This window comes from Elgaria multicarinata, chromosome 3 (genome assembly GCF_023053635.1).
Source record: "Elgaria multicarinata webbii isolate HBS135686 ecotype San Diego chromosome 3, rElgMul1.1.pri, whole genome shotgun sequence".
Taxonomy (NCBI): Eukaryota; Metazoa; Chordata; class Lepidosauria; order Squamata; family Anguidae; genus Elgaria; species Elgaria multicarinata.
Genome location: NC_086173.1, coordinates 88,580,870 through 88,602,463, shown reverse-complemented (window position 1 = coordinate 88,602,463; position 21,594 = coordinate 88,580,870). Strand labels below are relative to the sequence as shown.

Sequence of the window (21,594 nt, the reverse complement as noted above, 5' to 3'; positions counted from 1 at the left end):
AGAGTTGCAGGACTCTGGATAGCTCCAAAGTGGACGAGCTGCTCCTACAAGGTCTGGAACTCAACCGTGCCATTTTATCCCTCTTGTGCGAGATTAGCCTTCCCCAACCTGGCAGCTTCCAGATGTTTCAGATTACAATTCCCATCAGCCCTAGTAAGCATGCCTGTAGTGAGGGTGGTAGGAGTTGTGATCCCAAACATCTGGAGAGCACCAGCTTAGAGAAGGCTGGGTTAGATTAACCCCTTCTCAAGAAGGAGTGTGCAAGAGGAGCTAGACGAGGCCTTCTGACAGTGCCCACTTGCTTGCTGTTGGTGTTTTGGAATGAGATGCAACACTACTAGTGTTTGTATATTTTGTTCTATAAATGAATTCCTCTCCTCCTCCTCCTCCTCCTTCTTCTCCGTTATTGCTTTCAAAGTTTATACTGTTTTATGTATGGTTGTAAGCCACCTTGGGAGGGCTTCTGCTCTGAAAGGCAGCTAAGAAATGTTTTAAATAAGTTCCTCCTCCTCCTCCTCCTCCTCCTCCTCCTCCTCGGGAGCCTTTCTGGCTGAAAAAAAAAGGTTGTAAAAGTTAAATAAAAATATGTTTGAGTATCCTGGACATAAACTAACATGGAAGACTAATGGTTCTGTATATGCTGACTGTTTCAGATTTGCCCTTTAAAGTGATCATCATCTCAATTATCTTGGGCTTACTGGTGCTTATGTGTCTTTTCCTGGTGATCCTCTTTGTGTTGTGGCGAAAGGTAAGCATCCACTCACACCCTTTCTCAGGGAAAGATCTATTAGTGATCCAAGTTCTCTGATCTTAAGCCAACCTAAACTGAATGACTTTCGCAATTGCTGGGCTGAGCAACTGCGAAGACTTAACTCTTCATGTATGGGATGCTGGAGGCTGTAGACTCTGGGGCTTAAGGCATCATAGCTGATAGGCTGACGTACAGATACTGTATAGGATGTCAAGTGCTGGACATAGTCAAGTAGAATAAACCTGGAATACAAATCAGAAATTATTCATAAAAAAGTTGCCAATGCAGAAAAGATCCCAGGACTGTGAGAGATTCTCAGCAGACTCATTATTCCAGATTCAAAAATCATTTTCCTCATTGTGATTTTCCAACTTTTTTTTAAGTGTGTATGCCCGGGGTGGGGGTGGGGAGGGAGGTTTTAAGGGAGAAATTAAACCATTTTAAAATTTGAACAGAATAGTTCTATTTTGATAACATGAAAGCTAGCAAAGGAAGTGTAGCTGCTTTCTAACAGTACTGCATCCTGCAGGGGTGGGGGGGAGAGAGAGAGAGAAGTCATAGGCTGCAACCTAGAACAGTTACATTTACTCAAGCCCTGTTGATTTCAATGGGACTTAAGTGTGCATAATTGTTCAGTGGTTAGTGTTGATATTGCAGTGCCACTGTCTTCAGTTGGTTTGTCTCTTAGGGGAGGCAGCATCCCTAACAGAGAGGCCTTGGGCCAGATCTACACTACTGCTTTAAAGCGCTTTATAACAGTTTTGAAAACTGTATATGGAGTGTGTCCTGGGCCCCAACAGTTGTCAAAACTGTTATAAAGTATTTTAAAGCAGTAGTGTAGATCCTGCCTTGGTCTATGGAGACAGAGCACGTGTGTGGATCTGAGATGCCTTCTGGAAACCATCTGGGGACCTTCTTCCTCGGCCTCTTGAACCTGTCTCTTCTTGTGGCTATGCTGCACCTGACATAGCACAGCCATTTCCTAACGTCTCCCCTTCCCTCTGCCCAGAAGCCTCGCTATGAGATCCGCTGGAAGGTGATTGAGTCGGTCAGCTCTGATGGACATGAATATATCTATGTGGATCCCATGCAGCTTCCTTATGACTCCAGCTGGGAAGTTCCAAGGGACAAGCTTGTGCTAGGTGAGGAGAGGAACAGGCCAAGGGGGAGGGCATAGACAGTTGGCTCCACTAAGCAGGTGAAGGGCGGATCCTTCCCATGACCTCTCCTTCCATTGGATGGCCACATGTTTTAACTGTAGCTGCTGTTGCTTCTTCCAATGCAGTTCTGCAGGAAAGGGGGAAATGTTGCTGCACCCACCACCCCTGCCCCCCTCAGGGTAGTCATCTTCTTCATGCCTCTCCACTAGGGCTGGGAGAGAAATTGGATTGGCTCACATTTTAATGCAAACCAAAATTTGCTCTTCCCAAACTAATGTGAAATGCAGTGTAATTATGCTTTGTTCTTTGCACTTCTCCAAATTTTCCAATGCAGTTCTTCAATAACAACAACAACAACAACAACAACAACAACAATAATAATTGCATGTGTAAACAGCAAAGAAACACCATGGCAAGTTGCTTGCAGGACAAAATTTGAGTTAGGTAATGGGAACACCAAAGCAGATTCAACATCCCCCATAAACTCACTATTGGTGAGGAAAGCCAAGGGAGGTCAGGCTACTTCAGTCTCAGGGCTCATCTACACCAAGCAGGATATTGCACTATGAAAGTGGTATATAAAAGGCAGGAGCCACACTACTGCTTTGTAGTGGTATTGAAGTGCACTGGCAACTGCTGGGGCCCACTGAGACATTCTATATACCGCTTTCGTACTGCTATATGCTGCTTGGTGTGGCTCCTGCCTTTTATATACCGCTTTCATAGTGGAATATCCTGCTTGGTGTAGATGTGCCCATAGACAGGCTTTTGGCTTTTAACAACATAAGAAGAACCCTGCTGGATCAGACCGAGGGTTCATCTTGTCCAGCAGTCTGTTCGCACAGTGACCAACCACCTGTCCACCAGGGACCAACAAAGCAGGACATGGTGCAACAGCACCCTCCTGCCCATGTTCCCCAGCAACTGGTGCACACAGGCTTACTGCCTTGGATACTGGAGGTAGCACATAGCCATTAGGACAAGGAGCCATTGATAGCCTTCTCCTTGCAAAAGTAGGTTGTAACTGGTGATCTTTTTTAAAAAAAAATTGTTTGCATTTTTGTTTTAATTATAACTTTGCATTCTGTAATGTGTTTTATTGTTGTTAGCTTCCTTGAGCAAAATAATTTGTAGGGAAAAGGTGGGATATAAATTTTACAAATAAATAAGAAATGAATAAAATAAAATAGATGATAAACAAGGCGGTAATACAACAAAGATTCTCCTCCTCCCACCTGAGTCTTTCCTACCTCCAACCTGTCATAAACAGTATTAAACTGGTAAAGGAGTGGCTAGAATCACCTAAGGCTTGGGAATACTTGGTATCTTTTATCACATACACATGATGCTGTGAAGAGCTAGGGGACTTTGCACACACACACACACACACACACACACACACACACACACACACACAAAGATTTATTAGCAGGCCTAAATACTGCACTTCACCACAAACTGATAGGAAAGGTTGGCTATGAATATCAATCAATATTGTCAGGTCAATTCATGGACCTGACAATTAAGCCTGAACCACCGTGAAGAGGAAGGCATCCATGAATAGCTGAGATAATGATGAATGAACCGCTGTGGAAATTGCGATTCGTTCTCCACCTTGTGGTCACATGTAGAATGTATGCAGTGTTAGATGGAAGAATTGCATTCGGAGCACAGTAGCCTTACAGCCAGGCAGAAAATGCAGGCGTTTCCAGACAGAGGGCTCCTAGCACTACTGCTCAAAAGGCATTGGGCAGCTATCATTCCCTCCTTAATGCATTTTCTATGGTAAGGAAAACGAAGAAGCAGTGGGGAAACATGGAAGGGTTGCAAGTTCAAGATGATGCCGTCTGAACCACCCTTCTCCCTAAAATCCCATGCATGAGGCAGGGCGACGGCATGATGAAACCCTCATCCGGAAGCAATGCATCCCTTGCCCAGGCATTTTATCTCCCAACTTTATTCATTTCTCCAGTGGAATAACTCCTGCTTTCCAAACTTTCAAGTCAGAAGTGAAACATTTTCCACACAGCTGTTCTGTGGGCTCCTCCTATGGTGGTTAATAGCTGGCAAGGTCTAAAGTCGATGATTATTTCATATGTTACTCTTGATGAGGAATATGTCTCTATCCATGCATCTCTCCACTACAGGGCGCACACTGGGCTCTGGAGCCTTTGGGCGTGTGGTGGAAGCAATAGCCCACAGTCTGAGCCACTCACAATCCACCATGAGAGTTGCTGTGAAAATGCTCAAATGTGAGTCTGGGATCTTTTCTTTCCATCATTGTACATGCCCATCCAAATGTTCACCCTCTCTTCCCATATCACCTGCCTTTCTAATTCATTTGTTTTGCAATATGTTTTCACCATTCACCACTCTTCTGCTTGTCTATTTAGTGATTATTGGCCTTGATCACATGGGAGATATATATATATATCTCTCTCTCACACACACACACACACACACACACAAGAAAAATGCAAGGTAAGCCACAGTAACCCTTTGTCACCTCCCAAACCCAACGTGCTGTGGAATCACTCATGGTTTATACCTGGCCTATGTGGTAAACACAATGTAAACACTGCCAGATGGGCATAAAAATGGCAACGGCCAAGTGAGTTAAGTGAAATCTGAATCATCCTTCAAGAATCCAGGACGGGTTTGTCCGTGTCTGTATCAACACTCTGTGTTTCTTTCCACTGGTCTCCCACTGAACGTCTCTTTGTATTTTCCTGAGGTTCGTATTTTTCTGAAGACCATGGATGTGTCCAGGCCACTTCTCTCCTCTGGTACTTTTATGAAGTTCTTGATCTGTATTTCATCATTTGATTCGTTCACCTTGCAGCTACTGCCCGAAGCAGTGAGAAGCAGGCGCTAATGTCAGAACTGAAGATCATGAGCCACCTGGGGCCTCATCTGAACATTGTCAACTTGCTGGGAGCCTGCACCAAAGGAGGTACTGGCATCTTTCTCTTCCCTTCACCCAGGCCATAACCCTGTGCCCTTGCCTTTCTCCTCTCCTTGCTGCGCCTTGAATCCTTGCCCAGAGTTGATAATCAGTAGGTCTAGTCTTAACATGGATAACATTAATAGCCAACATACCTTTGGGCAGGAAGAGGGAGGTTCCCTGTTTTGCTCTTCCTTCACAGTTGATTTGCTGCTCTTATTCATCCATGTGGCTGTTTCCTGATGGAAGAAGAAAACCTGCCAATTCCCCAGTCACTATCCACATCTCTGTATGACGAAAATGAGAAAACTGTCACCCACCTTCTCCCAGCATAGCGCTACACCCTCTGTAGTGTATGGAAACCTGTTGTTTTCAAGGAATCCAATATTCTCAAAACCACATTTTCATTTTGTGGTTTTGAGCTATACTAGCACGACCAGATACAAAAGAGGGCAGGGCTCCTGCAGCTTTAACTGTGGTGATGAAGAAGGAATTTCACCAGGTGCTGCATGCATTCAAATGACACCTGCTGAAATTCCCTTTCATTACAACTGTTAAAGATACAGGAGCCCTGTCCTCCTTTTCATATGGTCACCCTAGGTGCGTCCCCACCCTTGCAGGCTGAAATGACTTACCAGTGAAGCCATAGTTGAGGCCTATTTTTGAACTCTAGGCAAGGAAACCTGGTCTCGGACCCTGCTGATTATCTTCTTCTCTACAGGCCCTATCTACATCATAACAGAATACTGTCGGTACGGAGACTTGGTGGACTACCTGCACAGGAGCAAACACACTTTCCTGCAGGGCTGCAGTGAGAAAGCCAAGCAGGAATCTGAGGTGTATGGAAATACTCCCAGTGAAGACCGGGTGAAGAGGTGCCTGCGAATTAACACTCTCCTCATGCTTCAGTGCATGCTGCTATTATTCTGCCAGGGTCATGGCCTTCCTGGTACACTCAAACAGAAATTTTGGGATTACCTCCTCTATGTAAACAAGATTAAATGACGACAAATTCCGCATAGAACTGGCTTTTCATTATGTTTGTGTACTTATGTAATTTTTAGTTTTGCATATCTAAAGCTGACTTTGTTGTTATCAGTATCAAGCAAGTCAATGACCTGGTTCGCATGATCACAGGGTGGTTAAGGAGCCACTGGGGCTTGTTAACCACCCTGCACGTGCCAGGGGGGGATTAGCATAATTACCCTTGGCAGTGCAGCTTGCCGCGTCATGGGAACCCTGCCAGGGTGGCTTGTTGCTGTAGTTAAAAAGTCACCCATAACTTATGAGATATTGCAGGATTTACCATGCTTGATAAACATGGCAACAAGCTACCGTTTTAGGCATCTGAGAATAATACCATCTGCACAAGCTATGGAATATTGGTTGGTAGGTTATACTGATTTCCTTTCAGATACATTTTCCCATTGTGACCCATTTACTTTATTCCATCACCACTGCATAAGTTATTACCATCTTTTGTCAAAAGATGCATTTTGTTGCACTTTTTTATTGTGTTTGTCTTTGAGCAGCTTTGGACATTGTAACCAAGCAGGGGGAGAGGAAGCACAATTGAGACATGCTTCCTGTCTTCCTGACTTTTTCTGAAGTGTCTCTTCTATGTCATAACTCTATCCTAATGTGATGAATACATCATTTGAATAAACCTCCTCCTCCTTTACAGCCATACTTCCTTATCTGTGGAAAGTGATGGGGGCTACATGGATATGAGTAAGGATGAATCATTGGATTATGTGCCTATGTCAGACATGAAGGGTGAAATCAAGTATGTGGACATTGATTCCTCCAATTATGGTACTCCTTATGAGCTGGACAGCTATTCACCATCAGGTAGGTAAGCCTTACCCGGTAAGGGAACTCACAGGAATGCCACATGCACAAGTGTCCTATCACATCAATTTGAAAAGGTTTTATTGCCTTGAAAACCAATGTAGAGATGTGAAGATTTTGTTGTTGTTGTTGTTGTTGTTGTTGTTGTTGTTGTTGTTATTATTATTATTATTATTATTATTATTATTTACCTGCCTCTCCATTTTGATCAAGGTGGGGAACAACAATAAACGATAAAATACATAAAACTGAATTAAAACATAACCAACATTGTTAAAAACATCCTAAAAAACATTCTAAATAACATTCATAACATGAAATAATTCATTACTTCATGCAGGGGTTCACAACCTTTTCCGGGTTTGGGCTGCACTTGGTTTTGGGTGACTTAACATGATCTACATGCCAAAAGGGGTGTGTGTTCAGAGCTATTATTTTCAATAATAATAATAATAATAATAATAATAATAATAATAATAGTAATAATTTATTTCTTACCCACTTCTCCCTCTGGATCAAGGTGGGGAAGAACATCAAATACAAAAATACTATAAAATACATAAAACTGATTAAAAACATATAAAATGAATACATTGTTACAATAACACCCTGGCATCTTAAAATTTGACTGCATAGGCTTGCTGGAAGAGATCAGTCTTTGTAACTTTTTTAAATTCAGGAAGACTCTCCTGGCAGGCCATTCCACAGTCTGGGAGTGGCAGAAGAGGAGGTCCTCTGGGTAATGGTTGTCAGCTTAGTTTTCACTGACTGAAGTAAAGTGAAAAGTGTGCGGGGCAGATTATATTCCAAACCAGTCAATGTGCAGGTGATGCAATGTGTATGATTCAGCACTCCAAAACAAATGGCCATGAGTAGTGCATCCAGTTTATAAATTTTATAGTTTTTTTTAATGTTATAGGTTTAAAAAATTATAAACATACAGTAACTGAAGTTGGTGTTTTCTACTGAAATGTTTTACATTTTAAAAATGTGATAGATAGGGTGTGTGTGTGTGTGTGTGTATGCATGTTTATAATTTTTTTAAAATCTATGAAATTTAAAATTTATAAACTGGATGGTCATTTGTTTTCTTTTGGAAAATTTATATTCCATTACCTTACTTTCTCTCAAAGATTTCCTCCAGCTACACCATGCCCCCCATATATTTAAATTTATTCCAATTTATTTTAGTTAATATTTCAATTGCTTTGTGATTTCCTTCCAATCAAGTCAGTGAATGCTTTCCTTTCCTACTGACCTTTGAAAAGTCCGCTCCTGTCACTCTCCTGTCAAAAGCAGCAGCAGCAGCAGACGCAGAGTGCAGGAGTCAAAGAGCCCTCTGAGACCGGCTTCTAGAGCTTTCCCAGAAGTAGGCAGCATTGAAACACATCGCATCATTGGAGGAGATGGTGCTGATCGCCAATGGAGGATGAGGGTGTGGGGTGTGCAGTGGTGGGAGGAGGGGCAAATTGTCAGTGGCAGAGGTGGCAGGACAGGGAAGCAATTGGTGGCGGTGGCAGCAGTAGTGGGGCAATAAAACTGGTGGCGGCAGTGATGGGGTGGGAGTCATCAGGGGCCCAGGTAGTGCACTGCTTATTTATTGCTTCTACCATTGCTGGGTGAATCCAGCCTCTAAACCTTTCCTCCTGAGATCTCTTTGCTTTACATTGCAAGGCTTTTATAGTGTGTGGAGTTAGATGAATGTTGTGTGCGTAACCTATCCTTAAGCGGGACAGCCACCTGTCAGGGATGCTGCAGCTGCATCCTGCAGCGCAGAGCCTGTATTGAGCAGGGGGTTGCACTAGATGATCTCTGAGGTTCCATCCAACTCTAAGATTCTGTGATTTGGAAACCAAATAACAAATTTTTTTTGTGTCTCTGCTCTATGTTCCCAGCGTCTGAGAAGGTGACATTGATAAATGAGTCTCCTCTCCTCAGCTATGCAGATCTTGTTGGAGTTAGTTTCCAAGTAGCCAATGGAATGGCGTTCCTGGCTTCCAAAAACGTAAGTATATTTGTGTATTCAGAATTATGTAATTATATCTAGGGATGAATGGCTTTAGAAGGGAAGACGTTGTTTGTTTTGTGCTTGTTTGTGGAAAAATAGACAAGGAGGTAGGGGGAGGAAGACAAGGGTACATCAGTAGTTTTCACAGGACTTTTGATTCATGCATTATTTGACACGGGTATAATAATGCTCTTTAGACGTTACTGCTTCCTTTTTTCCTCAGAACAGGCACTATTTACCTAATCACCCTCGTGTGTGGACCAGAGCCACAGCACTCCGTGAAGCAAGACTGAATATTGTTGCGTTATAATAAGTTATCTCTTCCAGACTTTAATGCTGCAATGTTCAGTCCCTTATTCAAGATGTTGCAGGTCTTCACATAGATAATATTGGAGAAACTGGATAATCTTCCCCAGTGGAGGCTGGTAACTAATTTTGGTGGGGCTGTGAGTCCATTCTGGGTTTCAGCCAGAACTCTAAAGAAGCTATCAAAGGTGCTCAACCCTATTCCCAAAATAGGTTCAGCACATTGGATAGCTCCATTATTATTATTATTATTATTATTATTATTATTATTTATTACATTTCTATACAGCCCCATAGCCATGGGTAGTTTACAAAAGATTAAAAAATTAAAAATGATGTACAGCATTTAAAACCATAAAAATATACAACAGACAGTATACACAGAGACAACATATATCTAAAAACAACTTTTGAGCTGTTAGGCAAATCTAAAAACAGATAGAAGATCGATTAAAACTCATCACATGCCACTAAATGCTGCTAAATGCCCAGGAAAAGTATTGACCTGAAGCTGAAAAGATAGCAATGTTGGTGCCAGGCGGGCCTCGTCGGGGAGATCCAGAGTTGGGGGGCCACCACTGAAAAGGCCCCCTCCCTTGTTGCCATCTTCCGAGCCTCCCTTGGGGTAGGCACCCAGAGGAGGACCTTAGATGTTGAGCATAGTGTATAGGTAGGTTCATGTTGGGAGAGGTGTTCCATCAGGTATTGTGGTCCTGAGCCACATAAGGCTTTAGAGTTCTGACTAGTTCTGACTGAAACCCAGAATGGAACCACAGCCCCACCAAAACTGAGGTTGCCAGCCTCCATTTATCTTGCCTTCATCTTAATCCCAGACTGATGGTACCACAAGCAATGCAGTTGCCAGAACGTTTCCTGAAAACAGCCTTCTTCCAGGCTGAGAGAGTGCCTTTCTCCAGTTCTGTTACAGCAGCCACCTCCAACCTGGTGCCCCCGAGCTGTGCAGGGCTCCTAGATTGTCCCCACCAGCCACAGTGGCTGGAGCATGCTGCAGTTGTAGTCCAACACAGCTAGAGGGTATCTGGCTGTGTTGCAGAGACAGCTAAGGCTGTGATTAAAAAACCTAAAACTTCTGCGTCAAGATAACCCACGTTCTGCACCAAGAAAACCTTGATTTTGTGACTAGGGTTCATTTTGCAAATTAGCCAATGTGCATATGCTTTGCACAGCTTACTTTGGTTTTGGTCATCGGGGGGGGGGGAGGCAAAACACCCATGCAGTCCCACCTCCTGACCACAGCAAATTCTATTCTAGTTGCTTGCTGGCTTCTGCAATCTTTAAGACAATGAAAAGAAGGAAAGGTTTTCATGATTACTAATTCCACACCCAATTTGAGCTGATGCACTTGTGCTGCACAATCATGAGCTATGCACAACTCCAGCACATGGTATTAGACAATATAAGCTAGTTTTGCAGTAGAATTGCAAAATAATAGTTGTTGCCGCAAACTAATCCAATGGCCATTTCACAGGGCCGACTTCAGGCACAGTAAACCATCCATCAGCATTTCAGGGATGCCGCCTCGTTCTTGATCATTGTTGAGACATCCTTTTCACCAATACTAATAGCTGTGGAGAGAGGAAACATGGTAAAAGTGGTAAACACTTCATCAGACAAGGTCACCACTAGGAGTTACCACACACAGGTGGTTGTTTTCCAGGATGTCCTGTGTGACCTGTGCAGGCATCACAGCTGGTTGTAAGCACTGCAGGGCAAAAGCAATTCCAGCAAAAGGCCAAATTTATTTTATTTATTTCTTTATTTTTGCATTTATATCCTACCTTTTTTCCTCCAAGGACCCCAAGGCGGCATACATAATCCTCCTCCTCTCCATTTTATCCTCACAACAGCAGCCCTGTGAGATGAGTTGGGCTGAGAGTCTGTGACTGGCCCAAAGTCACCCAGTGGGTTTCCATGGCCAAGTGGGGACTAGAACCCGGATCTCCTGACTCCCAGTCCAATACTCTAGCCACTGCACCACAATGTCTCTTATAAGGAAATAGACACACATAAGAGAAGAGAATCATTGAAATAGCTGGAGGATTCTGTGCAAGGAAGGTGTGATCCCTCAAGAAAAGCTCTGTATCCGGAAATGAACTTGGGGTTACGAAAGGCACAAAGGCTCAAGATAACATGGAGATAATTCCATAATGTTAGATTCTCAGGCTGTGGACATCGCTTATTGCTTTGGAACCTTGGCCATAACCTGGTCCCATGGCATGGCATGGCATGGCACGTCAGGGAGCTTCCTTCCCCTGTTTTCCTGTTCCTGATTCCTAATTGCACCTTCATTCCCCCCCCCCCCGATGCTTCTGGGCTACAGAATGGGGCTCAGCAACATTCTTAGGAAATGGAGACAGTGGGTGGCGCTGCCTGATGCTTTCCTCTGCAACACATCCAGCCAAGAAAGAAAGAAAGAAAGGAGGCAAAGAAAAAGAGACTGAAAACTATGGCTTCAAAGGAATTGTTTTGTATGTTGTGGCTCAGACCCCTCCACTCTCTGGTACACAGGTTCTTTGTGTCTAGCTGCATCTCCCATTGTAGCCATTTTGTGGTGGTGCCCACGACAGTTTCTCAAATTGCCAAATGTGCCTGCAGGGCCAAAGAGATTGCCTACCGCGGTGTAACCTTTGTTATTAATAAAGGGCTTTTTACAAAAAGTTCTTGAATGATGGCCCTCCACTTTCCTCACTCTTTGAAAAGAGTAGCATATTCGTGGATGTGGGTATGCACTCATTTCCCACACACACACACACACACACATAATTTTAAACCAACCCTCCCCTGCTTTGAGCAATAGATAACTGTGGTAGTCCTGTTAAAAGTAAAGGAGGCCCGCCTGGGCAAAGGGCTCAGTGGTCAAGCACCTGCTCTGCATGCAGAAGGTCCCAAGTACGATCCCCATTATTTCTAGGTAAAGCTAGGGAAAATATATACCTGAAATGCTGGAGGGCTGCTGCCAGTCAGTGCTGACAATACTGGGCTAGATGGGACCCATGGTCTGACTCAGTATAAGGCAGCTTCCTATGTTCCTAAAACATATGCATGTCTCCTGCAGCTATTGCTAATTGCCCTTTTAGGGTCTTGTTTCAGCTTTTGCAGAGTATAGCTTGAAGCATTACAACACTCTGCAAAACTGAAGGCCGCAGCACAACAGGAGAGAGAGAAACAAATTTAAGAGCTGCAGGCAATAACGGTTCTGCATGAGCTCCTCCAAGTCTCTGTAAAGCTGTGGTCTGAACACAGCCTCCGCGCACTCCATTACTGTTTCGCACGTGTGAGGCTTTGTTCCGAAGAAGCAGGCTGCAGAATGCAGTCAGACTTTTGGCAGGGCGGGGGAGGGGGAGAGTGCTAACGCAAACACGCAATGTATACCCAGTGTGTCTTTTTCCTCTCCCGCAGTGTGTGCACCGAGACCTGGCTGCGAGAAATGTGCTGATCTGCGAGGGGAAGCTGGTGAAGATCTGTGACTTTGGCCTAGCTAGAGACATCATGCGGGATTCCAATTACATCTCCAAAGGCAACGTGAGTAGCAAGATGACCTGGTCCTGAGCCTATCTTTGCCTATACAGGAGGAGAGACCAGGTTAGAAACGCTTAAAGCTTTGCACTTGAAATTTGGGAGCTAGTTCCGAAATGGTGGGGCAAGCGACATGAATAGGAACTGCCTTGTTATCTCTGATTATTATTACTTATCATTACTATTAGATTTATGCCCCACCTTTTTTCCTCTTGTAAGGCAGCTTACATGGTCCTCCTCCTCTCCATTTTGTTCACACAACAATCCTGTGAGGTAGGTTAGGCGGAGAGTCAGTGACTGGCCCAGAGTCACCCAGCTTCATGTCCTGTGTTGGGACTAGAACCCAATCTCATAAGAACATAAGAAGAGCCCCACTGGATGAGACCAAGGGTCCATCTAGTCCAGCATTCTGTTCACACAGTGGCCAACCAGCTATTGACCAGGAACCCACAAGCAGATCATGAGTGTAACAGCACCCTGCCACCCATGTTCCCCAGCAACTGGTGTACATAGGCACACTGCTTCTGATACTGGAAGTAGCACATAGCCATCAGGACTAGTAGCCATTGGTCTCTTGAGTCCAAGTCCAACACACTAACCACTACACCACACAGACTCTCTGCAGATCACAGATCAGGGATAACAAGGGGATTCCAATTGGGAGGGGAAGCCGTGCAAGCGCCAGCCAAGTTTGCTTTGTTCCTACTTTATGTTTCCTGTCCGACTGGGAAGGTCCCCCAGTTGGGATGGGGAACGGTCCACAAAGGGGGCGACCGGCCAACTGAGCCTGACCAGCATCCTCACTTTCCTGCCCTTGAATCTGCACACCAGACATACTCCTCTTGAAGAGCAAGGCTGTGGATGCATCCTCTCCAGCTAAGGGTTCCTCAGTTCCTTTTCCCTGACAGTCAAAACTGCTGTGGCCTCCATCTTCCTCCTCCAATTCTGCCCTTTGGCTCAGCCCTACAGTGGTTGGCAGGCCATTCCAATCTCAGTGCATCTACTCTTTGCCAGGGTGCTTGTTAGAGCATTCAGTCAGTTCAGGGACACTGATCCCTCTCACAATGTAGGCCCCACATCCATTGATCTACATCTTTATCTACATCAGAGCCCGCCATGTCCTGAGGTCAGTAGCGGACGCCTTCACAATAGCATATACATTTCCTCTCTTTGCTCTAACTCCATGAGTCATCTGAAATATACTAGACAGCAGGACTCCGTGCATCTTAACAGGCCCATGCTGGTCATACCAAGCTTTGTTTCCCAAACTTCCGGTCCTTGCCACAGGCCACGCATGCCCTTTTCTTCCCAATCTCAAGATCCAGTAATACCTGCAAATCTCTGCTTGCTTCGTATTTCCTCCCACCTTTCATCTTGCTGAGTGAAGAGCTGTCGGATTTTATTTGGACCACACCTAGCTTAGCCCAGGTTGGTACAGCAAAGCCTTCAAGCAAAGATTAGCCAGATCTACACCTGGTGTCAAATCATGATGAATGTGGAACAAAATGCAGGAAATAATGCTATGAAAACAGTATATGGCATGTGTAATGTGCCCCAACAATTATCAGTGCACTTCAATGCCGCTGTAAGGCAGTAGTGCAGATCTCGCCTTACCCAGCCCTCTGCATTGGGCACACTGTGCCAAGCCTGTGTAAGTGCAGTAAAGGCTGCTGGGAGCCCTAGGCCCAACCTCTCCCATAGTACTATATGGGACTCCACAGAAAGCCCACTGAAACAGAGAGGCAGCTGTATGTTCCCCCTCCTTGATATGGTAGCCTTTGAGAACTTCTCTCATTTCTTCAGATCTTGTCTTGCACAAATAAAAAATTCCCCTATAGATGAGACTCAAAGCACTCTGCACTGTATGAGTGTTTTGTGACCATGCTCGCCATAGAATGCTCACCACGATAACCATGTTATGAATGGCCAAGCGTCGCCATGACCACCATTTTGTGAGAGCACCCATGACTACGCTCCCTCAGAATTCCAACCGTGCCCACCAGTCCCCAAAGGCTGCTATCCTCAAAAGCCTCAATTGATTGTTTTCTCTTGAACCAATTGTGCAGATGCACAAGCTGATGCTTTCTAACTGAGATCCATGATGAGTCACTGTGCAGGGCTGGGAATCAAACACACGTCTCTGAATGTCCTTTACCCAGTCACTCACCCTGCTAAATGGGAAATGAAACCCTCTGGCCCTTCGCAATCCTTCCGGGCAATTATTTTTGAGGCTGGTTACGCAAAGGAATGGCGGCAGGGAAGCAGCACGCAAACTGCTAGGGAGAAAACCAGAAGCATGCTGGTTTCATGTGCCACAAATAAATGTGGGCTGGGGGCTGAGGAGACAAGCACAGGAAATGAGGGGAATACATCTCACCCTCTTTTCAAGGCCTGTGATGCTCATCAAACTCTTATTTGTATCAGATACCTTGTCGGTCTTGAGCATTCCAGTACAGACTAGATGTGTTTCTAATTAATGCGCTCGAATTGCTGGGATCTTACTAACCCGTTTTATGTGTTATGCACATGATGAGGGTTTGCTGAAGGCCCCGTCCCTGACTTTGGAGGGGTCCCGGTCTGACCCCACCTCCCAGTGTCCACACGTTCAGCGTGGACGTCGGAGCAGGGGAAACCTACACACATAGACCTCTACGTGTCCAACTGGCAGGGAAGCCTGCACACATAGAGGTCCTTAGTCAGACATCCATGCTCAACATGTGGCTGTCAGAGGGTGGGCCAGTGAGCTATGCAATGCTGTAGGTAGGCACTGGTGGCCACAGCCCAGAGCTCGCAGCCCAGGGGGAGCCCAAATGGCCACATAGAGAACAGAGGGTAATGAGGGCAGCAGAAGCAAACTCCATTTTATGCTCATAATCATTGGGGAGCTATGGTTTTAGTGTGTTTAAAATACAAAGCTTCACATGCTCAGAGGATTATTTTTTTTAAAAAAAAAATCAGGGTCGGCAGACAGTTTCATTGTTGTCCCTACATATCAGGAATGTAAAAGTCGTTGTAAAGTATAGCGTGGTGGCTGGGAGGTGGGGAAGAGAAATGTTAGTTGTATGTCTGGGATGCTTTAAACTGGAGGTTGGATGCGATGGCTTCACTCTGTGAAGCTATTTAAAGGAGGTGGGGTTAAGATCAATCCAAATAGAAATACTTGTGCACGGGTGGGGGTAAGGCCAGCCATACGACCCACGGTTTGTGACCAACCATGACTGTCCTTTGTGATCTTCTGTAACAACGTAAAGATACCTGCTGAGACTTTATTTTCTCCTTTTTTATCCTGAAAAAGAACCCTACATTGCTGGGTTTGTTGGAAAGTTTGCATACAAATGCGACTGAGGACATTTGGTAACACCCCCCCGGCGGGAGAGGACTGCTCATATAATAGCACTCAAGAAAGCTTATCTACATCCACAGTTTCTGAGCTCTAGGACAGGAGTGGGCAACCTTTGTCCCGAAGACCGATGTGGTCTTCTTCACCCTAATTTCATACAGCCCCTGGCCTAATTTTAAAAGCCTTCTGCAAGTGATCAGTTCACACCTCTGGCAAGAGTGACCTGTTCCTCCCTTTGTAGCCCACTGGGCAGGGAGGAAGAAAGCGGGAGAGAGGGAACACTGGCTTCAGCCTTGATCACTACCAAGATGCAGCCCCATTACCACTGAGGGAATGCAGCCAACAACGACAACAAGAAGTTCCCACTCCTGTTCTAGGAAATGGAATTGCCTTCTTATTTAAAGTTTTATGAGGGCCAGAATTTTAGAATTCCAGGTCAGAATTCTAACTTCTATTCTTTGTATTAAATGGCCCAGGCTGGTGGAATTGAGGACAGAACCAGGAAGATCCAGGTGGGTGGGTTCAGCTCACTGAAATCGCCTTTAGCTTTCATGTTGAACTTTAGGGTGACCATATGAAAAGGCGGTCAGGGCTCCTGTATCTTCAACAGTTGATTAGAAAAGGGAATTTCAGGAGGTGTCCTTTGTATGCATGAAGCATCTGGTGAAATTCCCTTTTCATCACAACAGTGAAAGCTGCAGGAGCTATACTAGAGTGACCAGATGCAAAAGAGGGCAGGGCTCCTGCAGCTCTAACTGTTGTGATGAAGAGGGAATTTCACCAGGTGCTGCACGCATACAAATGACACCTGCTGAAATTCCCTTCTCTAGTCAACTGTTGAAGATACAGGAGCCCTGTCCTCCTTTTCATGTGCTCACCCTAGTTGAACAAGACTACCATTAACCATTTATGTTCATAGATGAGAATCACCTCCCTGCCCGGGATTCCTGGCAGCTCTTCCCATGCTCCATTAGAAGTCACAGGCAAGGCATTGGTTGTTGCCAAAGAGATGACGATTCATGCCAGATCACTTGAAAAACATCCCTGCTGTGTCTTTTCCTTACAGACCTTCTTGCCTTTGAAATGGATGGCCCCGGAGAGCATCTTCAACAACCTCTACACCACCTTGAGTGATGTGTGGTCCTTTGGGATCCTTCTCTGGGAAATATTCACGCTCGGTAAGTCACATGGATCAACATTGTCTAGCCTGCTTTTGACAGATCCTGCTTTTCCGATTTCCTATGTACAAAATGAAAACAATGTGCATGCCCCTCCATAATCTGCATGACAAAAGCCTCCCTCCCAGTTAATGACCTACATAAAGAAAACAATCGACATGAATCACCTACATGAAGAAACATCCCCCTTCCATTTCTTCACACAGATAAAGTATTTTCACCCTAGTTCTGAATCTTCTGTTTCTCAGACTGGGGGTGCGGGGCACCGACAATAGCTCATTTCTATTGCCAATGTTGTACTGGAGATGAGAAAGAATTGGAACAGAAAATGTGGTGGCAACGGTGGTGGCATTCACATGGCATATAAGGAAGTTTTCCCACTGCCCTGTTTGCTTAATCTCCTTTTTTTATTCCTAGGTGGGACTCCATATCCTGAACTGCCAATGAATGAGCAATTCTACAATGCCATTAAACGTGGCTATCGGATGTCGAAGCCGACCCACGCATCTAACGAGATGTGAGTGTAAACGGTTTGCATTTGACTATCTCACACTGGAAAAGGGCCATCCTTTCCCCCAGTGCAGCATTTCCCAACCCTGCCCTTTCCAACCCCCCTTCCTTTTATGTCTTTCCAGCTACGAAATCATGCAAAAATGCTGGGAAGAGAAATTTGAGATCCGACCTTCTTTCTCTCAGCTGGTGGTACTCATGGGGAACCTTCTGGAAGACACCTATAAGAAGGTAGGATATGGCTAAGCAGCCGGAGAGGAGGAAGGAGATGGAAGGGACTGTACAGGACAGCCTTCCCCAACCTGGGACCTTCCGGTGTGCTGGATTGGCTGTGCTTGCTGGGAATGATGGAAGTTGAATTCCAGTGCATCCAAAGGACACCGTGTTGGGGGAGGTTGGTACAGGAGAATGCCCCTCTTTCAAACCAAATAGAGTTCATAACTGTGGTTGTTATATGTTATTGTTTTCATTACTCACTGAATTGCTATTTTTAAACCCCAGTTATATATATTAGATCTCCTTGGAAATAACTCCCACTGATTTTCAGTAGACCTTACTTCTCTTTAGGATTGCAACTTCAATGTATTCATGGTTATCACTCCATTCAAGATCATCAGAAACAATAACAATTCGGTGTCATTATATTTACTAAATTGCTAAGATCTTGTCCCTGTGTAATACTGCAGGCTCATGTCATATGTCATGTTACATGTGACCTTTATGCACTCAGAATCCCTTTCTGTTCTGTTTGCCTTATATGAGAGCAGAAGTATCAACAGGTCAATGAGGAATTCTTGAAAAGCGATCACCCTGCTGTTGTCCGCACAAGGCCCAGGAACGCAGGACTCTACAACTCCAGGTCCACTGCAGATGATAATGCCAGTTCAAGCTCTGTCCTCTATACAGCTGTGGAGCAGAATGGACTGGACAATGATTACATCATTCCTTTGCCTGACCTTAAACCAGAAGGCGCCAATGACAACCTTCAGGATGCCTCCAGCAGTCGGGCAAGGTTAGCATCTCCCTAATTCTTTCTTCCGCTATGACAATACTCAGTTCCAAATGCCTGTCTTTGTGGTATCTGAAAGCATCTTTTGCCCAACCCATAGGCATGTGAAATGATGAAGTGAAGAAAAGTGTAATGATTATGCAATAGGATGGGGCAGTGAATCTGAGATCCCAAAAGCTGAGGAATAGCCACAGCTTTGGGGATCTCCTCTTTTTTGTCCTCAGAAATATATTCGTCAAATAGCTCTTCAAAGACGTCTGCTAGTGTTTGATATATCTTTGCTTTATTTTGGAGCCTGGGACTTGACTTTCTGAAACTTCTCAGGAAGTTATGGGCTTTTTTAAAGCAGAACTACTTTCAGAAATCAAAATGGCTGCTCTTCTCCTGCTTAGAGCTGAAACTTAATTCTCTTTCCCTTTCTATCTCTTAGTTCTACATTGAATGAAGCAAACACTTCATCTACCATATCCTGTGACAGCCCACTATCCGCTCAGCAAGAAGAAGAGCAAGAAGCACCAGAACTAAAACCAGACTGCTAGGGTTCCTAGAGCTCTCTCTCTGTGTGTGTGTGTGTGTGTGTGTGTGTGTGTGTGTGTGTGTGTGTGTGTAGGGGGGGAACATGCAGGCACATGTGGTGGTGCTGGGGGTTTCCAACCAAAAGCTAGTACATCCCTCTCCTTCAGCCCTATAGTGCAGTTGAAGCTTGCCTTTCCTTCCTCTTCAACTCAAAGCAGAAGCCAGGAATTGTAACATGGAAGAGACTTCCCTGTGTCCGATAGTACATCTGTAACTTCCAGTAAGATTGCAGACTAAATCAATCCACACTTCTTAATTGGGACTGTTTTCATTCCATCACTGAATGCAGATGTCATTCTCCATTCATGTTCCCCTCTGATAACTTAGAATGTCATGAGACTGAGTGTGGAATCTCACCTTTCACTTAACAGCTACACTGCCTTATTGCAGGAGAGGGAGAAATTTATGGGTAAAAATAGTCTCTTCTCCCCACTGTAAAACATGCCTGCATTGTATCAGGCAAAAGACAAACTCTCCAGGGCTTCCATTGGGGAGTACCATGACCTTTTCCCACTTTGTATCTTTGCAAGTTTATTTTTGAGGCCAATAGCTGTTCATGATCAAATCACACCTTTCAACACCTGTCCTGAAAGTGTGGATGGGTGGTGTATGGATGGACAGACAGAGCCTGGGCATTTCATAAAAGCTGACTAATGAGACACAGAGAAGTGACCTGCTCACAAGTTCAGCCAATTTTCAAACACTGAATAGATTGTCTATTCAGAGCAGTGTTATGATGATGACCAACAGAAGCGCAAGCCCGGGCATTTGAGTTGGAGTCTGCTCTTACTTTCCTGGGTTCTCCAGTGCTTTTGCTGTAGGGCCAGCACTACAAGAATGATGGTACAATATTGAAAGTCCCATGGATTAAAGGTACTCAGAGATATCAAGCACCTGCACTTGTCTAAGCTAGACCTAAGAGGCATCTTTATTGGACGAGGGCATATGGAGCAAATGGAGACTGACAGTAGAATGACTCTACTGTACCAACAGCAGGACATTCCATTGGCAGGTGTCTCTGGGGCAGGGTCATTAGGGGTGGGGCTTGCATGTCAGCCGCTTCCCCCTCCCCAGTTTAGCCCTCCCATGTGGCAGGTGAACACCTGCATGAAGCTCTAATGCTATGTGAAACCTGTGACTACATTTCATGCATCTGTATTGATTTTAAAAAAACCAAAATGGTTGCTACATGGGTGGGACTATGGGGAGGAGGTTAACTCTTCCCTGTCTTCCACCCAGTCCTGATGAAAACTGTTCACCCCCACAACAACATTGGGTTTTTCAATCCATGTACTGATCCACCCCTTTTTTTTTAATTAGACATCTCCACCTACCACCACCCCTCCACCACTCCCAATACTGTATTTGCTCTTTCTTTCTTTCTTTTTTGAACCATTGCCAGTATTTGTTTATTCATTTAGATTAAGAATAATAATAGAGGCCAGGAATGTTTTCAAAAGAACATTCTGTTTAAAAGGAGCACTGTTACTGTGGTCAGAAAAGATCTCCTGTAAATCATGGTCAGTGCAGGGTTGATCTCTTTCCAGTCTATAAGACACCACCTTTGCAATCAGCCTTTGAAATTACACTGTGAATAGCAAATGTTTTCCTAGTTAGTCACTCACCTAATTGGGCTCCTCTTAACGAGCAATTTATTGCACGCTCGTGATTGGCATGAAGTTTTCTGGTTGATTTCATGACGTCATCAACTGCTAGGACATCTCCCACTGAATCCTCTGGAAATCCCAGGATAAAAAGAACTGCTTTTACAGTGGCAATAGCCAGGAAACAGCAGTATCTTCCACCACTAGGTAGTGCTGTCTCAATAGAACTCAATGGAACTGCATGAAGAGGAAATACTCAGTTCATAATAATAATAATAATAAAATAATAATAAAATTTATTTCTTACCTTCCTCAGTAAATATAAAATACATAAAACTGAATTAAGATCATAATATACATTGTTAAAACATTCTAAAAACATCCTAAAAATTCCCTTGGATAGGCCTGCTGGAAATGATCTTGAATGCTAATAGATCGTCAAGTTGACGAGTCTCCTCCAGCAGGCCATTCCACAGTTCAATTCCCTTGTCAACCCTCTCCTCCTGTGTAATTTAGCCCATATCACACCAAAGAACCAGGAAGCACAAAAGCCCCAGGTAAACATTTCCCTTAATGTAGAGACATTCATTGGCTATGTTGCCCATAGAAATTATCTATAGCCCTACAGTATTCAGGCACAGTATCATAAGATCTCTAGGGCATGCCGGGGTGGGGGTGGGGGGCACTGTACCATGCTTCTCAAGCACTTTGCATCACAATAACTACACCATGTTCATATATCCCTAAATGTTGCCCATGTTATGGTAATTTATATTTTCGCCTACTACCTTTCCAGCTGGAGAGTTTCTTTAGTAAATCT

The 21,594-nt window shown here is 44.5% G+C and overlaps 1 protein-coding gene across 1 annotated transcript in view; it reads left to right on the top strand.

Moving 5' to 3' along the window:
• PDGFRB (platelet derived growth factor receptor beta) overlaps positions 1-21,041 on the top strand; it is a 91,297-nt gene extending 70,256 nt beyond the window's left edge. Inside the window, exons 11-24 of the mRNA XM_063120858.1 lie at positions 654-748; positions 1,761-1,893; positions 4,059-4,163; positions 4,754-4,864; positions 5,577-5,730; positions 6,540-6,706; positions 8,602-8,711; positions 12,441-12,563; positions 16,964-17,075; positions 17,493-17,592; positions 17,711-17,816; positions 18,353-18,597; positions 19,025-19,164; positions 19,205-21,041. Coding sequence (XP_062976928.1) covers positions 654-748; positions 1,761-1,893; positions 4,059-4,163; positions 4,754-4,864; positions 5,577-5,730; positions 6,540-6,706; positions 8,602-8,711; positions 12,441-12,563; positions 16,964-17,075; positions 17,493-17,592; positions 17,711-17,816; positions 18,353-18,597; positions 19,025-19,133 — 1,670 coding nt within the window. The 3' untranslated portion in view covers positions 19,134-19,164; positions 19,205-21,041. The remainder of the gene's footprint in view (positions 1-653; positions 749-1,760; positions 1,894-4,058; positions 4,164-4,753; positions 4,865-5,576; positions 5,731-6,539; positions 6,707-8,601; positions 8,712-12,440; positions 12,564-16,963; positions 17,076-17,492; positions 17,593-17,710; positions 17,817-18,352; positions 18,598-19,024; positions 19,165-19,204) is intronic.
• The last annotated feature ends 553 nt before the right edge of the window (positions 21,042-21,594 follow it).